The sequence below is a fragment of the Pseudophryne corroboree genome, chromosome 6 (assembly GCF_028390025.1).
Source record: "Pseudophryne corroboree isolate aPseCor3 chromosome 6, aPseCor3.hap2, whole genome shotgun sequence".
In the NCBI taxonomy this organism is placed as follows: Eukaryota; Metazoa; Chordata; class Amphibia; order Anura; family Myobatrachidae; genus Pseudophryne; species Pseudophryne corroboree.
Window position 1 is genome coordinate 720483045 of NC_086449.1, and position 20271 is coordinate 720503315.

At 46.0% G+C, this 20271-nt stretch overlaps 1 protein-coding gene across 6 annotated transcripts in view; it reads left to right on the top strand.

The window, feature by feature from the left end:
• Window positions 1-20271, top strand: part of SOX30 (SRY-box transcription factor 30) — a 213255-nt gene that overhangs the window by 160661 nt on the left and 32323 nt on the right. For all 6 annotated transcript variants that reach the window (XM_063928392.1, XM_063928393.1, XM_063928391.1 and 3 more), the window contains 2 exons: window positions 11620-11742; window positions 16987-17182. In XM_063928392.1, the coding sequence (XP_063784462.1) occupies window positions 11620-11742; window positions 16987-17182 (319 nt within the window). The remainder of the gene's footprint in view (window positions 1-11619; window positions 11743-16986; window positions 17183-20271) is intronic.

Consider the following 20271-nt stretch of genomic DNA (forward strand, 5'->3'; position numbering starts at 1 on the left):
ATGAGACTTATCTACAAGCTACAAGAATCAGGGCTAGGAAGCACAATATGCACTTGGGTCAAAAACTGGTTAGATAATAGGGAGCAGCGCGTTGTGGTTAATGGATCTTTTTCAACTTGGACTGAAGTGCTAAGTGGTGTGCCGCAAGGCTCAGTATTAGGACCGCTATTATTCAATATTTTCATTAACGACCTAACAGAAGGTCTAGAGAGCATGGTGTCAATTTTTGCAGATGATACCAAATTGTGTAAAGTTATAAATTGCGGAGGGGGATGCTGAGTCGCTTCAGAACGACTTAGTTAAATTAGAAGCTTGGGCAGCGAAATGGAGAATGCGCTTCAATACAGGTAAGGTAATGCACTGTGGTAACAAGAACAAAAATAACACCTACCTACTAAATGGGGTAAAATTAGGGGATTCTGTACTGGAAAAGGACTTAGGTGTCCTCATAGATAGCAAACTAAGCAGTAGTACCCAAAGTAGGACTGCAGCAAAGAAGGCTAATAAGATATTAGCATGCATAAAACGGGGAATTGATGCTAGGGACGAGAGTATTATACTCCCGTTATATAAATCACTTGTGAGGCCACACCTTGACATAATTCTGGGCACCTTACTACAAAAAGGATATCCTGGAGCTAGAAAAGGTTCAAAGGCGGGTGACCAAACTAATTAAGGGTATGGAGACGCTGGAATACGAGGAAAGGCTTGCAAGACTAGGCATGTTTACACTGGAAAAGAGGAGATTAGAGGGGACATGATCAACATTTACAAATATATAAGGGGACATTATACAGATCTTGCGCAGGACCTGTTTTTGGTTAGATCAACACAGAGAACTCGTGGACACTCGCTCAGGTTAAAGGAGAGGAGATTCTGCACAATACGGCGTAAAGGCTTTTTTATGGTAAGGACGATACGTGTTTGGAATTCCCTGCCTGAGGGAGTTGTAATGGCAGACTCAGTCAACACCTTTAAGAATGGGTTAGATAGGGGGACGTGGCCTAGCTACTATCCAGGGTGGACGTGCTTCTCTGTAGCTCCCGGCCGGCGCTGAATTAACCTCTCTCCCCTGCCCCCACCTGGAGATTTTAAGGGCACATCACCACCCCTGGAGGTCTGCGCTAGTCCCCTGGTACGTGCTGCGGAGCCGGCGGACATTCTGTGTGTCCGAGCAGGTTGCGGCCTACGCAGGGAGCAAAGCCGGGACCTCGAGCCCAGACGGAGCCCGGACCGGAAGTTGCCCGCGGCCGGCCCACGCTGCACTCGGTGTCCTCCTGACATCCTCCCCATCAGCCTGGCCCTACCCTCTCCCTCACATCTCCCCACTTACCCCCTTGCTGCCGACGGAGTTAGGCCGCGGAGGCGGGGAGCGACGTGGAGGCTCCCGCGGATTGCGGCCTGCTCCCCCTGCTGAGACTGGGACCTCGATTTGGATGCCGAGCCGCCGGACCTCCGGGCGCATAGCGGCGGCGGCGCTCTTGTCCAGGCTTGAACGCTCCCATCTACACAGCCAGGCCTTGGCCTCACGCAGCCCACAGGCGGCCGGATGGTGGTGGGATCGCGGTGAAGAGCAGGCCAAAGGAGGCTGGAGACTGCTGAGGAGCTGCACAGTCCGGCAGCCATCTTTGATTTCATACGTCGGGCTCCGGTGTGAGACGTTGGGCCCTGGAGAGAAGGCATCGGCACTAAACACCATACGGCTTTCTGGCAGTCCAGTGGGTCATCTCCTCCCCTATTGCACAACGTCCCCATCGCTGGGCCGGACATCCGGAGGCCGCTGATACCTATTTCCTGATATGTAGTTCCACGGCTATTATAATCTGGAAGCTCCTCACTACATATATCTCACTGTTGCAAAGACCTGGGGATGCCCACATTATAGGCTACAGATCACCCACCCTGGCCTGAAAGCTCAACTGTCCCCTCCATCAGCTTTCAGAACTGGGCCCTCACTTCGGGTGGGCGAACCAAACGATCCGGCTGCTCCCCCTGAGAGCTATCCCTCCGGGCATCCCTGTTAGCCCAGACCAACAGCTCTCCCTGGACCAGTGACCCTGCAAACACACCGGCGGGTCCCGGGGATACCCCGGAGCAAAGTGGCGTGGACCCCGGCTCGCTCCCCCCTCCCATTGCACCCACCGGAACTCACACAAGCAGTGTGCACCAGATGACGGCGGCCATCTTGGGTCTCGTGGAAGACGCTGACCCGGCTGCCTGAGGGATCCCTGGCCACTCACAGCACCCTGCTGTGCTCCCCCGCCGGCCCCTTGGACCCCATACCGCTGGCTGACAGCTCCCCTCAATACAGGTACGTGAAGCGTAGCCCCGCCTCGCCGCTGCAGCGGCCGCAATTCCCTGCTCCCCTGATTGAAATCCTGGACTGTCTGGAGCCTCTTGCCCCCTTAGAGGATACGCAGGGCTCAGACCACATCTACACTGCTCCACTGATCAGGGCCATCACTCAGCTGATGCTGGTCTCTGTCATCATCACAGTCTGACTCTCGAATGGACGATGCTGATTGACTCTTCTAGACTTAAGTATCTCTCTATGTTGTTTTCTCTCTCCTTCTTTCCTAATGGATAGCACACTGTTGATTGTTTCTATATGGTTCTTGCATATAGGGTTAAATGGGAATTCTCCACGCCTGCCGCAGATGCAGGGATGGTGGGAATCCTTTATTCAATTTCTTCTGTCAGCCTTCTTTCCCTCCCCTTTTTCTAATCAAACTAGAGTTTCTGTTACAGATGGACGGTTATTATTACTGTCTTCTTGGGTTCAAAAATGTAAAAAATGTTATGACTGGTGGCCTATGCTGCATTGGCTACTGTTTTCTACCTGCATTATGTAGTTTTGTTACTGTATGTTTATTCTAACTCCATTTGTTTGCCCGATACATCATTTTTGTCCTCCCCTTGCATGCTGGGATGGGGGATTGGACTTTCGCTTGTGGCTTCTCCCTCTGCGTTCCACTAGACTGGGTATTGGATAATGCCGACCCCTAGGGACACTGGGGCCTCTACTGATGGCTCAAAGACGTCTCTTAAATTGGTCTCTTGGAACGTAGAGGGCCTGAACACGCCAGTCAAGAGGATTTTTTTTTTACTCACCTCAAAAAGTTTCATCCTGATATAGTATTTCTGCAGGAGACGCACTGGCGTCTCAATGACCCCAATACACTCAGAGATACCTGGGTTGGAGACTTCAGAAGCACCTCCTACACTACTAAAGCAAGGGGAGTACTTCTTCTGTTTCGTAAATCTCTGCACTATAAGATCAAGGATTATTGGGTGGACCCTGAGGGCCGGTTTTTGTTTCTAAAGGTAGAGGTCGAAGGAGAGCTTTTTACTTTAGCATGTATTTATGCCCCTACAGGGCCGAATGCTTCCTTTTTCTCAGACATCTTTGTTAATTTACAGGACTGGATGGAGGGGGTTTTGATTTTAGAGGGATACCTTAATATTGTTCTAGACCCGCTATTAGATGTATCTGGTGGCCCCAGACAGTTGAATTTCAGTAGATCCACGCCACCCTCCCTGTCCCTAATGCTGGACTCTTTACAGCTTCTGGATCCATGGAGATTTCTCCACCCTGATTCTAGGGAATATTCCTTCTTCTCACACCCCCATAAAATATTCTCCAGATTGGATTACTGGCTAATATCTGCCTCTTTGATTCATAGAATAGTGGACTCCACCATAGCTAATATTCTCCTGTCCGACCATGCCCCATCACCCTGACAATAGCATTATCCACACCCCGACAATACTCTTATGTCTGGCGGTTCCCTGAATACCTTGCCCATTCTGAGGACTTTAAACTCTTTTTGTCACAATCATATCTCAATTATACACACGATAATGCAGCACATGTCAATGACATAAATCTTTTCTGGCAGGCTTCTAAACCTGTTCTTAGAGGACAGATTATTTCATATGTTGCCGCCAGAAAAAGGCAACTTCGGGAAAGGATGGCAGAGGCATCCCTCCAGGTTGCCTCGGCCTATTCTCAATTGTTGGCTGATCCGTCTGAGACTAACAGAACATTATATAAAGACACCAAACTGATACACGATACCCTCTGTGCTGAACAGGCCAAGTTATTCCTCTCCTTCCAATCTAACAAATATTTTCGTTGTGGCAATCGCCCAGGAAAATTATTGGCAAACATGGTAAAAACTCATGCAACACCATAACATATTTCCTCGATTAGAGACACATGTGGACCCCCCTCAGTGACACAGGAACAGATTAGCGACACCTTTCTGGCTTTCTTTGAGAAATTATACACCGCACCACCTGACCACCCTACTTCTGGCATGGACTTTTTGACACAGGCTGATCTCCCTACACTTTCTGAGGACGATAGAGAATTTCTTACCACCCCCGTTACTGCAGCGGAATTGGAATCGACCATCAAATCCCTAGCAAATGGGAAATCCCCGGGCCCCGACGGCATGTCGGCAGCCTATTATAAATTACTTCTCCCACATATAAGTGACCACCTCAGACAATTATACAATGCACTCTTGACGGGCCACCCTGCCCCGACAGGCTTTAATACGGCTCGAGTCATAGTCCTCCCTAAACCTAATAAAGATCATACCTTGGTTTCATCCTACCAGCCAATCTCATTGTTAAAGCAGGATTTTAAAATATTCACGAAGATTCTTGCCACCCGTCTCCAAGTGATTTTACCTAAATTGCTACATCCTGCCCAGACAGGATTCTTGCGCAATAGGCATTCAGTACATAATGTCCGCTCATTGTTGGCGGCCATGTATAAAACGCATGATTCATTGGAGAAGGAAAATATGGTCTTGAGTTGTGATGCAGACAAAGCTTTTGACCGAGTATCTTGGGCTCATATAGACAGATTACTTAGACTCCAAAATTTTGGTCTTGATTTTATTAAGGTATTTCACATCATCTACCAAACTCCCCAAGCCTTTTTGACGGTTAATGGTCACAACTCGAGACTATTCTCCCTATATCAAGGTACCAGACAGGGCTGCCCCTTATCCCCCCTCTTATTTAACTTGGCCTTAGACCCCCTCCTTCGCCATTTCTGTAGAGAACACAGATGGCACGGCATGAAACTGGCTGATCATGAGCTTAAATTCTCAGCATTTGCAGATGACATTTTACTTTACTTTAGCAACCCTCGAAAGGCCATACCACACTTACTTTACATTTTAGACTCATTTGAATTAGTCTCTGGTTTTAAAATGAATCACTCCAAAACAGAAGCCTTGGCTTTCTTTCCCTCAATAAAAGCGGGTTGGGGCGACACGTTCCCGTTTCATTGGGCCACAAACAATTGTATTACTTATTTAGGGATTTTATTCCCTGATCACCCCTCCAAGCTATATCCTCTTAATTTCCCCCCACTATTTACTAGGATATATGCAGACTTTGCCAGATGGGCTCACCTCCCTCTCACGTATACTGGCAGGAGTCACTTGTATAAAATGATCAGCTTCCCACGCTTCATTTATGTATTACAGATGCTTCCGCTGATTCCGCCCAAACACATGCTAGCTCAACTGGACAAAGCACTGTCTAAATTTATTTTGGGCGGGTAAGCACCCTAGATTCTCACTATTTAAATTACGCCAACCCCGTTCCCTTCGGGGCTTAAATGTACCATGCCTTCATTCATATGCCTTGGCAGCCAACTACAGGATCGCTTTGGACTGGATTGGCGGTCGGGGCATATATGCCAACACACATCTGGAACAATCTTTTACACCCTCTCGGTCTTTGGTGTCCCTGTTACACACCGCCCCCACTTCCATACCGCACTATGTGACAGACAATATACTTGTTTCCTCTACCTGTGTTGCCTGGCGGCAGATTCGCTCGCAACTAAAAATATCACGATATATATCACTGTTCCTACCTCTCTGGGGTAACCCAGACTTCAAGCCTCACACTACCTCTCCCATATTTCAGACTTGGTATGACGGAGGTCTAAAATACATCCATCATTTTCTGCACGCTGAAACTCTGACCTTACTTACACATTCCCAAATTATGGCACGTTTTCCGTCTTTACGAATCCCATTCTTCCCCTTTCTTCAAGCATGCAGCTATGTACAGAAGGTCACATCTTTGTTAACTATGCAAGATACCTCCCATACCCTGGACAAAACATTACAACTCACCCCAAATAGCAATTTCCCCACGGCGCTCATATACACACACTCCCGCGCCTTACTAAATGTGGAATCTGGCTCAGTGGGCCTCCTGAAATGGAAACTGGAATTCCCAGATCTCACTATGAAACTGATTTTGGAGGCTAACACCTATTTAGATAAAACACTAGGCTCAGTTTCATACTCAGAAATGCACCATAAAATTCTACATAGAGCATATGTCACCCCCAAGCTACGATACCTTATCAGAGCATACCCCTCATCTCACTGTTTCACTACAGACCTACAGTTACAATTTACTATCACTAAGACGTGGGCATTCTGGGGTATATTCCCGAAACCATCTACTACCGGACTGTCCAAGGGGCAACGTATTTTATTAATTAAACTAGCGGCTGCTACCAAAAAGACGATCCTTTCTCAATGGATCTCCACTGACCCTATTCCTATCTCACTACTACACCCTGGGGTCTCTCATCTATTCCACCTAGACTGGACCAATACTGCTTTACAGAAGGACAAACTGACTGAAAAATACTTTCATATTTGGTTACCCTATGTCCAGACCCTCCCCCTGGTTACAAAGGAGGCCCTGCGGAAATGTTTTAAAGATACTAAATGGTACATGCTAGAAACCCTCGATTCCGTAGCCCCCTTTTGATCTCAAGGTTCTATGCTGTTTCCATATACCAGTTATGTCTCTTGCTGTTCTGATATTTGTATATTTCCTCTACTGTTCAATTCTGCTATTGTCTAGGGCTTACACGGAGTATAATTACTGTTATTATATGTCTATGCTACAATGGTTATGTAATGCATGATGATCTCATTCTGTTTTATTGTTGCCTCACTGGTCAATAAAAACTTTTTGAAAAAAAAAAAAAAGAATGGGTTAGATAAATTCCTAATGGATAAGGATATCCAGGGTTACGGGGCATAGTCACGCACTATGGTTATTATAAAAAAGAGGGGTAAAACGTAACGGCAGTCATCAACTTCAGTCAAAATTTTCTACAAAATAATCGTGCATAGGAGACCACAAATAGGTTGAACTCTATGGACAATTGTCTTTTTTCAACCTTAGATACTATGTATATTACTATGTTACTATGTGTGTAAGGCATTCTGCTCTGAGCACTTCTTTGTATAGCAATGGAGGGTGGTGTCAAGCTATAGAAAAGTATATATATTATTGTATATATCAGTACAGAGCGGTGTATCTGTGACCATGTGTCCTGACAAGCAGTATAGAAGCTATAGAAAAGTATATATAATATTACTGTATATCAGTACAGAGCGGTGTAACTGTGACACATGTGTCCTGACAAGCAGTATAGAAGCTATAGAAAAGTATATATATTATTGTATATATCAGTACAGAGCGGTGTAACTGTGACCCATGTGCCCTGACAAGCAGTATAGAAGCTATAGAAAAGTATATATATTACTGTATATCAGTACAGAGTGGTGTAACTGTGACACATGTCCTGACAAGCAGTATAGAAGCTATAGAAAAGTATATATATATTATTGTATATATCAGTACAGAGCGGTGTAACTGTGACCCATGTGTGTCCTGACAAGCAGTATAGAAGCTATAGAAAAGTATTTAAAATTATTGTATATATACGTACAGAGCAGTGTAACTGTGACCATGTGTCCTGACAAGCAGTATAGAAGCTATAGAAAAGTATATATATTATTGTATATATATCAGTACAGAGCGGTGTAACTGTGACCCATGTGTGTCCTGACAAGCAGTATAGAAGCTATAGAAAAGTATATATTATATACTGGTGGTCCCCAGTCCCCACAATGCAGCACACTGATCAGATATTTGCAGCACACTGAGCACAGATATGGAGCGTTTTCAGGCAGAGAATGTAGATATTTTCAGCACACTGAGCACAGATTATTTGCAGCACACTGAGCACAGATATTTTCAGCACACTGAGCACAGATTACAGAGCTTTTCAGGGAGAAAACGCAGCCACGTCCTCTCCGTTCAATCTCCAAAGCACGAGTGAAAATGGCAGCGACGTGCGGCTCCTTATATAGAATACGAATCTCACGAGAATCCAACAGCGGGATGATGACGTTCGGGCGCGTTCTGGTTAACCGAGCAAGGCGGGAAGATCCGAGGCTGCCTCGGAACCGTGTAAAATAGGTGAAGTTCGGGGGGGTTCGGATCCCGAGGAACCGAACCCACTCATCTCTAATTTAAATTAGCATTTATTTGTACTAAATAGGACCAATTCTACCCCAACTAGCCTTGACATTGAATAGCATTCATATTAAAAAATTAATTCATTTCCCCCTCAATCAGACCCAACATTAAATCAGTAGCACTCATATTACCATTGTATGCTCTTTTCTGACAGATTTGTTTCCATATGTCTGTAATTATTTTGTCTACCTTTTATGTCCCAATTTTTTTTTTTTAAATTCAATAATTTTTTTATTGGAGTTTTACAGCTTTGCTTTAACAACTTACACAACAACTAAAAACAACAAAAACAGACATACAAAAACCGCATACAGACAGCTGCACATATATAAAGAAAGAAAAAAAAGGCACATAGTACAACAGACGGATAAGTATTCAGATAAAGCTATATATCTACAGAGCACTGGTGACCTGGAACAAAACAGTCCTAGCATACCACTTTCAATTTAAGCACATGCATAGCAGAGATAGCACATCATATCATAATATAACATAACATGGCTGGCCGCGGGCTACCCACCTCCAAAATATCCCAAAAAAGAAAAATAAATACAAATCTGAGCCTTATTTATCCTTGAAATATCTAGAGCCCATCCACTTTCCCCAAACTGTAACTAATGTATTTTCCGCTTTCCTAGCCAGGAATACACATTTTTCATGCGCAATGGTTTCATTAACCAAAGAGATCCATGCCCTAGGTATCGGGGCTTCCCCAGCCAACCACAGCCTAGCTATGCAAACCTTAACCAGAGCACATAGATTAATGACATACCGCCTGCTGGGCGGATCTAAAGCCTCCTCGTCTATAACCAGCAATACACACGTTACAGGCGTAAGTATAGGAGAGGGGATACCTGTATCAATTATGACACGTATAACTTCTTTCCAGAACAACGATATCCTAGGGCAAGACCAAAGCAGATGCCAAAAGTCAGCTCCCAAGCTTCCACACTTAGGACACCGTGAGCTATGAGATCCGCCAATATGCACCAGCCTCACTGGGGTCATGTATACCCTATGTAGTATATATAATTGTATTTCTCCTCTTCCTGCAAGCAGGTGTGGATGTGGGCCTACGTTTGGGCTCCATAAAGGTCCAGATTTTGGCCTTGTCCATTTTCTTCCAGAAACAATTAGTTTCCCTCCCTGAGGTTCAGACTTTTTTGAAAGGGGTCCTGCACATCCAGCCTCCCTTTGTGCCTCCTACGGCACCTTGGGATCTTAACGTGGTGTTGCAGTTCCTGAAATCGGATTGGTTTGAGCCTTTAAAGGAGTTTGAGGTCAAGTTTCTCACTTGGAAGGCGGTCACACTGTTGGCATTAGCATCTGCTAGACGTGTGTCTGAATTGGGGGCTTTGTCCTGCAAAAGCTCCTTCTTAATTTTCCATGAAGATAGAGCTGAGCTCAGGACGCGTTAGCAGTTTATTCCAAAGGTTGTGTCGGCTTTTCATATCAATCAACCTATCGTGGTGCCAGTGGCTACTGACTCCTCAATTACCTCAAAGTCCTTGGATGTTGTGAGGACTTTGAAGATTTATGTGAAGAGAAGGAGAGAGAATTGACTGCATAGGAAAGGAAAGAGTTAAACATCTGGTGAGGGGTGGACCTAGCTGTGAAGAAAGTACAACCCTTTGTGAAGGGGAGGGTTCGTGATATATAAGTAAGGTGAGGCCATTTTAAATCTCTCTCTTGTGGGGATTTTGCCTTCCCACCCTCCCGCCCTTGTGGTCAGAGATTTTGGCACGTGGTGCCTTGGCGTTAAGTTGTTGGCTGGTTTTATCGTTGGCTATTTATTGGCGGAAAAGAACGTCAGTTTTCTATTTGTATGGTAAACTGTAGTGTTTTACAGTTTAGTATTGGTTTAGGTGCACTCACCTCCATCGACTTATTGGCCGCTTGACCACCCGTCCGGGAAGGCAGCGGCAGGGCACCCAGGAGCGGTGGGTAGTCACTGTGGGGGTTGAGTTGTCACCTATTACCGGTGTGTGATGGTTGTATTAAAATTAGGATCGTTGCGAAGTTTTAGTAATTTAAGTTTAATTTAGGTTAATAGAGCCGTTCTTTTTGCTGCCACCATATGCCGGCTGGATCGGCATCTTAATAAAAATTTCTATTTACTGGTTTGCTATTGGTTAGGGACAAATAAATAGCTAGCAATTTTTCTGCCAAAATTCAAGTCTCCGTGTCTTTATTTCTGGTTGTGAAGGTAATGAAGGTTTACTTTAAAGAAGGGGGTCCACCAAATATCACTAGGATGTTTAGAAGAGAACTTCTTGTCACAGATAGTCGGACTCTCTCTTTATCCTGTATGATCCCAACAAGATTGGGTGTCCTGCTTCTAAGCAGACGATTTCTTGCTGGAACAGGTTCACTATCCAGCATGCTTATTCTACGGCAGGATTGCCGTGTCCAAAATCCGTTAAGGCCCACTCTACTCGTAAGGTGGATTCTTCCTGGGCGGCTACCCGGGGTGTCTTGGCTTTACAGCTTTTCAGAGTGGCTACTTGGACAGGGTCGAACACGTTTGCTAAGTTTTACAAGTTTGATACTTTGGCCTCTGAGGACCTAAAGTTTGGTCTATCGGTTCTGCAGGAGCCTCCGTGCTCTCCCTCCCATACTGGGAGCTTTGGTACATCCCCATGGTTCTAATGTGGACCCCAGTATCCTCTAGGACGTAAGAGAAAATAGGATTTTAATTACCTACTGGTAAATCCTTTTCTCGTAGTCCGTAGAGGATGCTGGGCGCCCGCCCAGCGCTTCGTTCTCCTGCAGTTGTTACTTGGTTCGGTACTACCTTGTTACTTGGTTAAGTACTGCATTGTTACTTGGTTAAGTACTGTTGTTCAGCTGTTGCTGATTTGTTCAAGCTAGTTAGCTTGGTTTGCCTTGTTATGTGTGAGCTGGTGTGAATCTCACCACTATCTGTGTATTTCCTTCTCTCGAAGTTGTCTGTCTCCTCGGGCACAGTTTCTAGACTGCGTCTGGTAGGAGGGGCATAGAGGAAGGAGCCAGCCCACACTATTAAACTCTTAAAGTGCCCATGGCTCCCAAGGGACCCGTCTATACCCCATGGTACTAATGTGGACCCCAGCATTCTCTACGGACTATGAGAAAAGGATTTACCGGTAGGTAATTAAAATCCTATTTTTTATGCTCCAGCTGTTCCATTCTTTGTATCTGTCTGCACTGTACACAGGGTTTGCTTTGCGTGTGACCATAATCTTTGTCTTTTAGACCTGGTTTATCAGCCACAGAAGGGAAAGAAAATGAAAATGCCCCTTAATGTCACTAATGACCTGAAATGTACAACCACAGATAAACGCTCCGCGGCAAAGCCCCTCCCCAGTAATACTACCGGTAAGTCATGTGTGTAAGGCATTCTGCTGTGAGCACATCTATGTATAGCAATGGAGGTTGGTATCAAGCTTAGGATCATCTTCCAACCAACTCCCTCTCCAACCATATACTTAAAAAAATGCTGTTTCCACCCCAATACCAATGACTGCACCCTCTCCACTAAATATAAATGTAATATTTGACGCCTCAGGACAGTCCCCAAATAAGGATGGCCATCGACCATCGATTATTCCTAATCATGGATGGTTTGTGACCGATGTCGAATGCTTTTGCCATCGATGGGAGAGAACCAGATGGTTTCCCTCCATCGATGACACAGCATAAACAAATATTTTTATTTTTTATTTTTGCAAGGTGTCGGGACACGGAGCATAGCTCCGCCCCCGGCACTGCTAAGCCCCTCCCCTGTTTTTTTTTATTGGTCCGTGACCGAGCCAGCACATTTCAGTGGTGGCCATCGAGTGGTGCTGGCCATCCCTATCCCAAAAATGCACTTTTGACAATCTGCTGCTGTTGCTTGCCAGCTCATGGAATGAGGGAGAAAATGGGTTGGCATATGAATGTTCAAAAAAGCTGAGCTATGTGAGGCTGTGCGTTCTCTAACCTGCCCAAGCATTACATAAATAGCACCCATGTTTAATAATAATAATAATAATAATAATAAGGCCTCTTTCCCCCAGAAGTGCGAAATTAGGAAGCATTAACGTAGTAAGTAGGCCTGATTCCCCCCACCACATTTCCAACTTAGCATTTAAATTAGCATTTATTTGTATTAAATAGGACTAATTCTACCCCAACGTGCCTTGACATTGAATAGCATTCATATTTAAAAATTAATTCATATCCCCCTCAATCAGACCCAACATTAAATCAGTAGCACTCATATTACCATTGTATGCTCTTTTCTGACAGATTTGTTTTCATATGTCTGTAATTATTTTGTCTGCCTTGTATGTCCCAATTTTATGTACACCTTATATTTTCCACTATCTGGCACTGCAAAGCACTTTGTCATTTTTTTTTACAAATCCACAACACCAGTAATAATTTTATAAATAGACCTAGATGCCTGAACCGGCCATGACGTCAAATGCCATTTAATATTAAATTTTTAATACTATTCCAGCCAGGCCAGGATACATAAAGTTGTCATATTTCTTAGCCTCTGATGTATCTCAGGAAACCTGAATGCTATCGTGAAGCCTAGATCTGACCAGTGGAGAATTTCCCATTAGGTACATGAGGCACGTGCCTAGGGGCAGCACTTGTTTGGGGGCGGCACTTGGATGCAGGTGTTGGTACTGTCAGCCTCAAATGTACCAGTAACTGAAAAATTTTCCACTGTACTGTACAGGGGCGCTTTAAGAGAGGAGTAGGTCTGTGCGCAGCTGTAATATGTGAGCGTACCTGGAGTCTCCCGCTTGTCCAGTTGTGGCTTGTCCGGTCGTCCAGTTCTCACTTGTCGCGACGCCTGCTGATATCTGTATAGAACACCTGTGTAGGACTTAGGCAGAAGGACGGAGATACCCCAGTACGAACAACACCCCCAAAGTGCACAAGGATCACGATCGTGGGACACGATGATAAGGATTTATTGCAAACAGGGTTTAGTCATCGATTCACGTGACTTGATTTACAGATTGGTAAAACTCAGTACAATTCAATAAGGCACATTACTTTTGATCGCGTTTTATTGGCATGGTGGACATAAACATAACACAACATCAGAACAAGTGCATTTCAGAACTTCAACACTCATTTTCAAATTAAAACTGTTCCCTGAATATGCAAACAGTATACCAATAAGCCACTAGGTAGCACTATGAGCTCAATAAGGGGAGTTTCTGACCCTACACAAAATCCTGAAAAGTTCAAACGTGAGTTTGTACAGGGGAATCACTGCAGGAAGGTATGTCTGGGTTCTCAAAATGGCCGGTCTGGCAGGTCCTGCACTCAATAGGCAGTAATAGTCACTCTGTACTTGTATCGCTACATACGATGTCAGTGGACGGCTAAGTGCAAGGGACATCCAACCCCTAAGTGCGGCTGGTAAAAGGTTCTCCACTGAGCTGGAAGGGATGACTAGTTAGGTAAATTTGTGGCACGTGTAAGGCTGTGCGTCAGGTAATGGTTTAGGGCTGTGATAGCGAAGGCACGGTGATGACTTGGAATATTGCCTTTGATAAAGTCTCTGTGGCTGCAGAGGGCAGATATTTGCTATGGCACTGACAAATATAGTTTGTGATTCTATATGTGAGGTGTCTCTTGATAAGAAGGGTGGGTGGAAGGCTGTCAGTGTTAGGACTACCTTTTCACCTTGGGAGTATCTTTCACCTTCTGGTTTCACGCTGCACGGCTTTCTGTGTGGCTCCCTCACACTCTGGCAGCCGTAGCGGCAATCAGATCTGCCCCTGCGGCTGCTCTCTGTCTCCTTTGCAGCAGCGTGATACGTTGCACTGCGCTCCGTTTATTGTGGAGACTGCTCCCTCACTCCCGGGACCTCACAAAGTCTTCTGACTCCCCGCCGGCTGCTGGACAGGAGTTCCCCGTATTTAGACAACCAGCACCGGGCTCTTAGTCCGGTCCTGGTTCCAAAAATACAGGGGGAAAAAAGATTTAGGGGTCCCCCATATTTTTAAAACCAGCACCGGGCTCCACTAGCCAGGAAGATAATGCCACAGCCGGGGGACACTTTTATATTGGTCCCTGCAGCCGTGGCATTCCCCCCCCCCCCCCCCCCCAACTAGTCACCCCTGGCCGGGGTTACCTGGAGGAGTTGGGACCCCTTAAATCAAGGGTTCCCCCCCTCCAGGCACCCAAGGGTCTGGGGTGAAACCCGAGGCTGTCCCCAGCACTTCTGGGCGGTAGGTGCCGGGCTGATAGCCATAAGTGTGTGGGGGGAAATATTGTTTTTTGTTGTGGAACTACAAGGCCCAGCAAGCCTCCCCGGCTTGCTGGTACTTGGAAAACCACAAGTACCAGTATGTGGGTTAATAACGGGCCCACTGGTACCTGTAGTTCTACAACAACAAAAAATACCCAAATAAAAACACAACACACACACCTTGAAAGTAAAAATTTATTAAAACACACTTACACACTCACACATACTTACCTACATCCAACACCGAGAATCACGTCCACTTCTCCAGTAGAATCTAATAGGGGTACCTGTAAAAATTAAAATGATACTTACAAACAATCCAGTGAAGCTCGGTCCTCTTTGTTCCTGAAGTAATCCACAAAAGAGGACAAGTGAGCAAAAGAGGACAAATAATACAGGTGTAAAAAGAGGAGAGAGCTCTGCCGTGTTATTTGGATTTTCTCACCGCTATTCCGCTGCCCGGTGCTCACTGTTGCACCACCACGCTCCCCGTCTTCACTCTCCTCTCTGCCATCCACATCATCACCGCCGTGGCCACTGATTCTTCCGCTCTCTGTACAGCTTGATCAGCGCTGCGCTTCCCCTGTGACGGAACCAACCACGTGATGCGCCTGTCTCCTCTAGCCGGAAAGTGTCCTCCCCTAATCACGCACTGCCCAATCGCAGCTTCAAAGCGGCACTTAAAGTAGGTGCCGCTTATAGGGATTTTTTTCAATGGCTTTCTCCTGCCCAATCCCTGGCCCCGCCCCCCGCTTCCGTCCCTTACACACTGACAGCGGGAGGCACTGACAGCGCTGCCTCAAAAACACTTTTAGAGGACCGCTTTTAAACAGGTAAGAATTACTAAAGTAATACAAAAGCTAAAGCAGATACTTATGACACATAACATGTGTCATAAGTATCTTCTTTGTATTATTTTCATCATTAATGTCCCCTGCCTCCCCTGACTGCACGTCCCTGCTCCGAAGGGATGAGTATTCCAAAAAATGGGTGCAGCCTGGGCCAGATTAAGGCTTGGGGGTGCCCGGGGCACTTAAGACAGGGGGGACCCGATGGAAGGTGGGGGATGTATATTAAATTGTGCATACCTCCCAACATGTCCCATTCCAGGAGGGACAAAATGCTCTCTACCTTGACTTCCCACTTAATATATGATTGGCGTCACCTGTGCTGAACTATTTAATTGAAAGGTACTTGCAATCATAAATTAAGAAGTTAGTCCAGCTAGAGAGCATTTTGTCCCTCCTGGAATGGGTCATGGTGGGAAGTATAGATTGTGTATATTAAATTTAAACCAATGGTGTATATTAGTTTTAACTAATAGTATAAAAATGCCTGGGTACTGTTTATAGCTCCACCTAATTGAAAGACAACTATTTTATAAACTTTTCTTGTAGTGGAACAAAGCCAACTTAACCTTAAACTACACATAGAAAAATACAATAATTTATCTTGTCACATGCAAATATAGCAGCAGCCTCTGTACTACTTACACACTGGAACAGGACTCAGGAGGACTCTCTGTGTTTGTATTTATCTCTATAGCCAAATGGTTTAGTTGCATAACAGTTTACACAGTACTCAGACACCCAGGCATGGAGGAGGAGAAGCTGGGATCCCTGTGTCAGCTCTCTCCACCCTCCTATCTCTCCTCTGGTCAGAAAGCTCTGATGGTAGCTCATGAAACATGATATTCCTGTGTCTCTACCTGCACTGCATACTGTCCTGCTTGCATTCTGGCTGCTGGTTCTGCTGCTGCTTAAGAGGTAAAGCTAGTGATGTCAGTGTACTCTGGCCAGGGGGCCCCCTGACAAAGGGGGGCCCGGGGTACAGTATGCCCTGTATCCTCCCCTTAATCTGGCTATGGGTGCAGCGTGTGTGGTGGGGGCCCCCCTGGACTGCACACACTGCACCCATTACAAATACGCCAGTGGTACTGTATCATATGCCATCTTGAATGGAGTGTAAATGGGTAGAACATGCACATACTACCCCTACAAGTTGTCCTACTTAGTAAATATGTGTATATACATATATATATATATATATTTATACAGTAATTTAAAAAAAAAAAAATCATATTGGCTTTTTTATTATTCTAGTAAATTGGCCATCATCAAATGAGGCTTATAACGAATCAATGAAAATAATAGAATTAGGCAATGGGAGGGGGGGTTTGGGGCGGCCATTACTGTTGTGCCTGGGGGCGCCCTCACCCCTTAATCCACCGCTGGCCCTGACATTAGTATAATGTCAAGGAAGGAAAAAAAGAATATAGGACACTTATTGGGGAAAATCTAGGCCTTGGCCATTCTGATGAGTATTTATTTTACTTCAAATGAACTTTCTTGTCTTAAAAGGGGAAGAAGCTTTTCCACAAAAGATGGCAACAACTTCTGAACATCAACCAACGACCAACACAATGTCGCAGACTGATGCTGTGAGCCATTTGCAGATAACACTAACTCACTCTCACCTAGGCCTTTTTGGAGCTCCCCTGCCTATCCCTTACCACCATGCTTTTTTCCTGCCTCGATCACGGCTCTTCCCGCCCAGGTAAACACGATTTAGATTACAGCTGTATATGCATTATATCTCTGTATTTTGTACATGTTGTTGGCCAAGGGCCTAATTCAGACCTGATCGCAGCAGCAAATTTGTTCTCTAATGGGCAAAACCATGTGCACTGCAGGGGGGGTGGGGGCAGATGTGACATGTGCAGAGCAGTGGCGCATGCAGGGGGGGGGGGGGGTACGAGTACCTGGGAACCCCCCTGATGAGCCGAGATTTCTATTTTGAGACGGAGACAGCAGCAAGAGAGAGCTATGGAGCTCTCTGCTTACAGAATGTCCCGGGGGAGCTGCTGCATGCTCAGCAACAGCAGCTCCCTCCGTCCCCACTCTGCCGCCCTTCTGCTCCCAGCCCCTGATGGATTATGTAAGTTTGAAGCCAGTGTTGTGTGTATTTGTATGTTTGTATGTACAGTATGTCTGTGTGTTCGTGCACTGGTGTATGTACTATGGATGGATGTGTGCTTGTGTATATGTGTGTGTTTGTTTGTGTATGTATATATGAATGTGGGCTATATATATATATATATATATATATATATATATTACACATACATGCACGTATACATACACACCCACGGAAACCCCCCTCGCTAATTCCTGCGTTTGCCACTGCAGAGAAATTTAGATTTGGGTGGGTTATTTTGTTTCTGTGCAGGGTAAAATAAGATTTTACTTACCGATAAATCTATTTCTCGTAGTCCGTAGTGGATGCTGGGGACTCCGTCAGGACCATGGGAATAGCGGCTCCGCAGGAGACAGGGCACAAAAATAAAGCTTTAGGATCAGGTGGTGTGCACTGGCTCCTCCCCCTATGACCCTCCTCCAAGCCTCAGTTAGGATACTGTGCCCGGACGAGCGTACACAATAAGGAAGGATAATGAATCCCGGGTAAGACTCATACCAGCCACACCAATCACACCGTACAACTTGTGATCTGAACCCAGTTAACAGTATGACAAACGTAGGAGCCTCTGAAAAGACGGCTCACAACAATAACAACCCGATTTTTTTGTAACAATAACTATGTACAAGTATTGCAGACAATCCGCACTTGGGATGGGCGCCCAGCATCCACTACGGACTATGAGAAATAGATTTATCGGTAAGTAAAATCTTATTTTCTCTGACGTCCTAAGTGGATGCTGGGGACTCCGTCAGGACCATGGGGATTATACCAAAGCTCCCAAACGGGCGGGAGAGTGCGGATGACTCTGCAGCACCGAATGAGAGAACTCCAGGTCCTCTTTAGCCAGGGTATCAAATTTGTAGAATTTTACAAACGTGTTCTCCCCCGACCACGTAGCTGCTCGGCAGAGTTGTAATGCCGAGACCCCCCGGGCAGCCGCCCAGGATGAGCCCACTTTCCTTGTGGAATGGGCCTTGACAGATTTAGGCTGTGGCAGGCCTGCCACAGAATGTGCAAGTTGAATTGTGCTACAAATCCAACGAGCAATCGTCTGCTTAGAAGCAGGAGCACCCAGCTTGTTGGGTGCATACAATATAAACAGCGAGTCAGACTTTCTGACTCCAGCAGTTCTTGAAATATATATTTTCAATGCCCAGGCCACGTCCAACAACTTGGAATCCTCCAAATCGCTAGTAGCCGCAGGCACCACAATAGGCTGGTTCAGGTGAAACGCTGACACCACCTTAGGCAGAAAATGAGGACGCGTCCGCAGTTCTGCCCTGTCCGAATGGAAAATCAGATATGGGCTTTTATAGGATAAAGCCGCCAATTCTGACACTCTCCTGGCTGAAGCCAGGGCCAGTAGCATGGTTACTTTTCATGTAAGATATTTCAAATCCGCCGATTTGAGTGGCTCAAACCAATGGGATTTGAGAAAATCCAAAACTACATTAAGGTCCCACGGAGCCACTGGGGGCACAACCGGGGGCTGTATATGTAGTACTCCTTTTACAAAAGTCTGGACTTCAGGAACTGAAGCCAATTCTTTCTGGAAGAAAATCGACAGGGCCGAAATTTGAACCTTAATGGACCCCAATTTGAGGCCCATAGACAATCCTGTTTGCAGGAAATGTAGGAATCGACCCAATTGAAATTCCTCCGTGGGGGCCTTCCTGGCCTCACACCACGCAACATATTTTCTCCAAATGCGGTGATAATGTTGTGCCGTCACCTCCTTCCTGGCTTTTACCAGTGTAGGAATGACCTCTTCCGGAATGCCTTTTTCCCTTAGAATTCGGCGTTCAACCGCCACGCCGTCAAACGCAACCGCGGTAAGTCTTGGAATAGACACGGTCCCTGCTGAAGCAGGTCCCGTCTTAGAGGTAGAGGCCACGGATCCTCCGTGAGCATCTCTTGAAGTTCCGGGTACCAAGTTCTTCTTGGCCAATCCGGAGCCACGAGTATCGTTCTTACTCCCTTTTGCCGTATAATTCTCAGTACTTTTGGTATGAGAGGCAGAGGAGGGAACACATACACTGACTGGAACACCCACGGTGTTACCAGAGCGTCCACAGCTATTGCCTGAGGGTCTCTTGACCTGGCGCAATACCTGTCCAGTTTTTTGTTGAGGCGGGACGCCATCATATCCACCTTTGGTTTTTCCCAACGGTTCACAATCATGTGGAAGACTTCTGGATGAAGTCCCCACTCTCCCGGGTGTAGATCGTGTCTGCTGAGGAATTCTGCTTCCCAGTTGTCCACTCCCGGAATGAACACTGCTGACAGTGCTATCACATGATCTTCCGCCCAGCGAAGAATCCTTGCAGCTTCTGCCATTGCTGTCCTGCTTCTTGTGCCGCCCTGTCTGTTTACGTGGGCGACTGCCGTTATGTTGTCCGACTGGATCAACACCGGCTGACCCTGAAGCAGGGGTTTTGCCAGACTTAGAGCATTGTAAATCGCTCTTAGCTCCAGTATGTTTATGTGAAAAGACATCTCCAGGCTTGACCATACTCCCTGGAAGTTTCTTCCCTGTGTGACCGCTCCCCAGCCTCTCAGACTGGCATCCGTGGTCACCAGGACCCAGTCCTGTATGCCGAATCTGCGGCCCTCTAACAGATGAGCACTCTGCAACCACCACAGAAGAGACACCCTTGTCCGTGGTG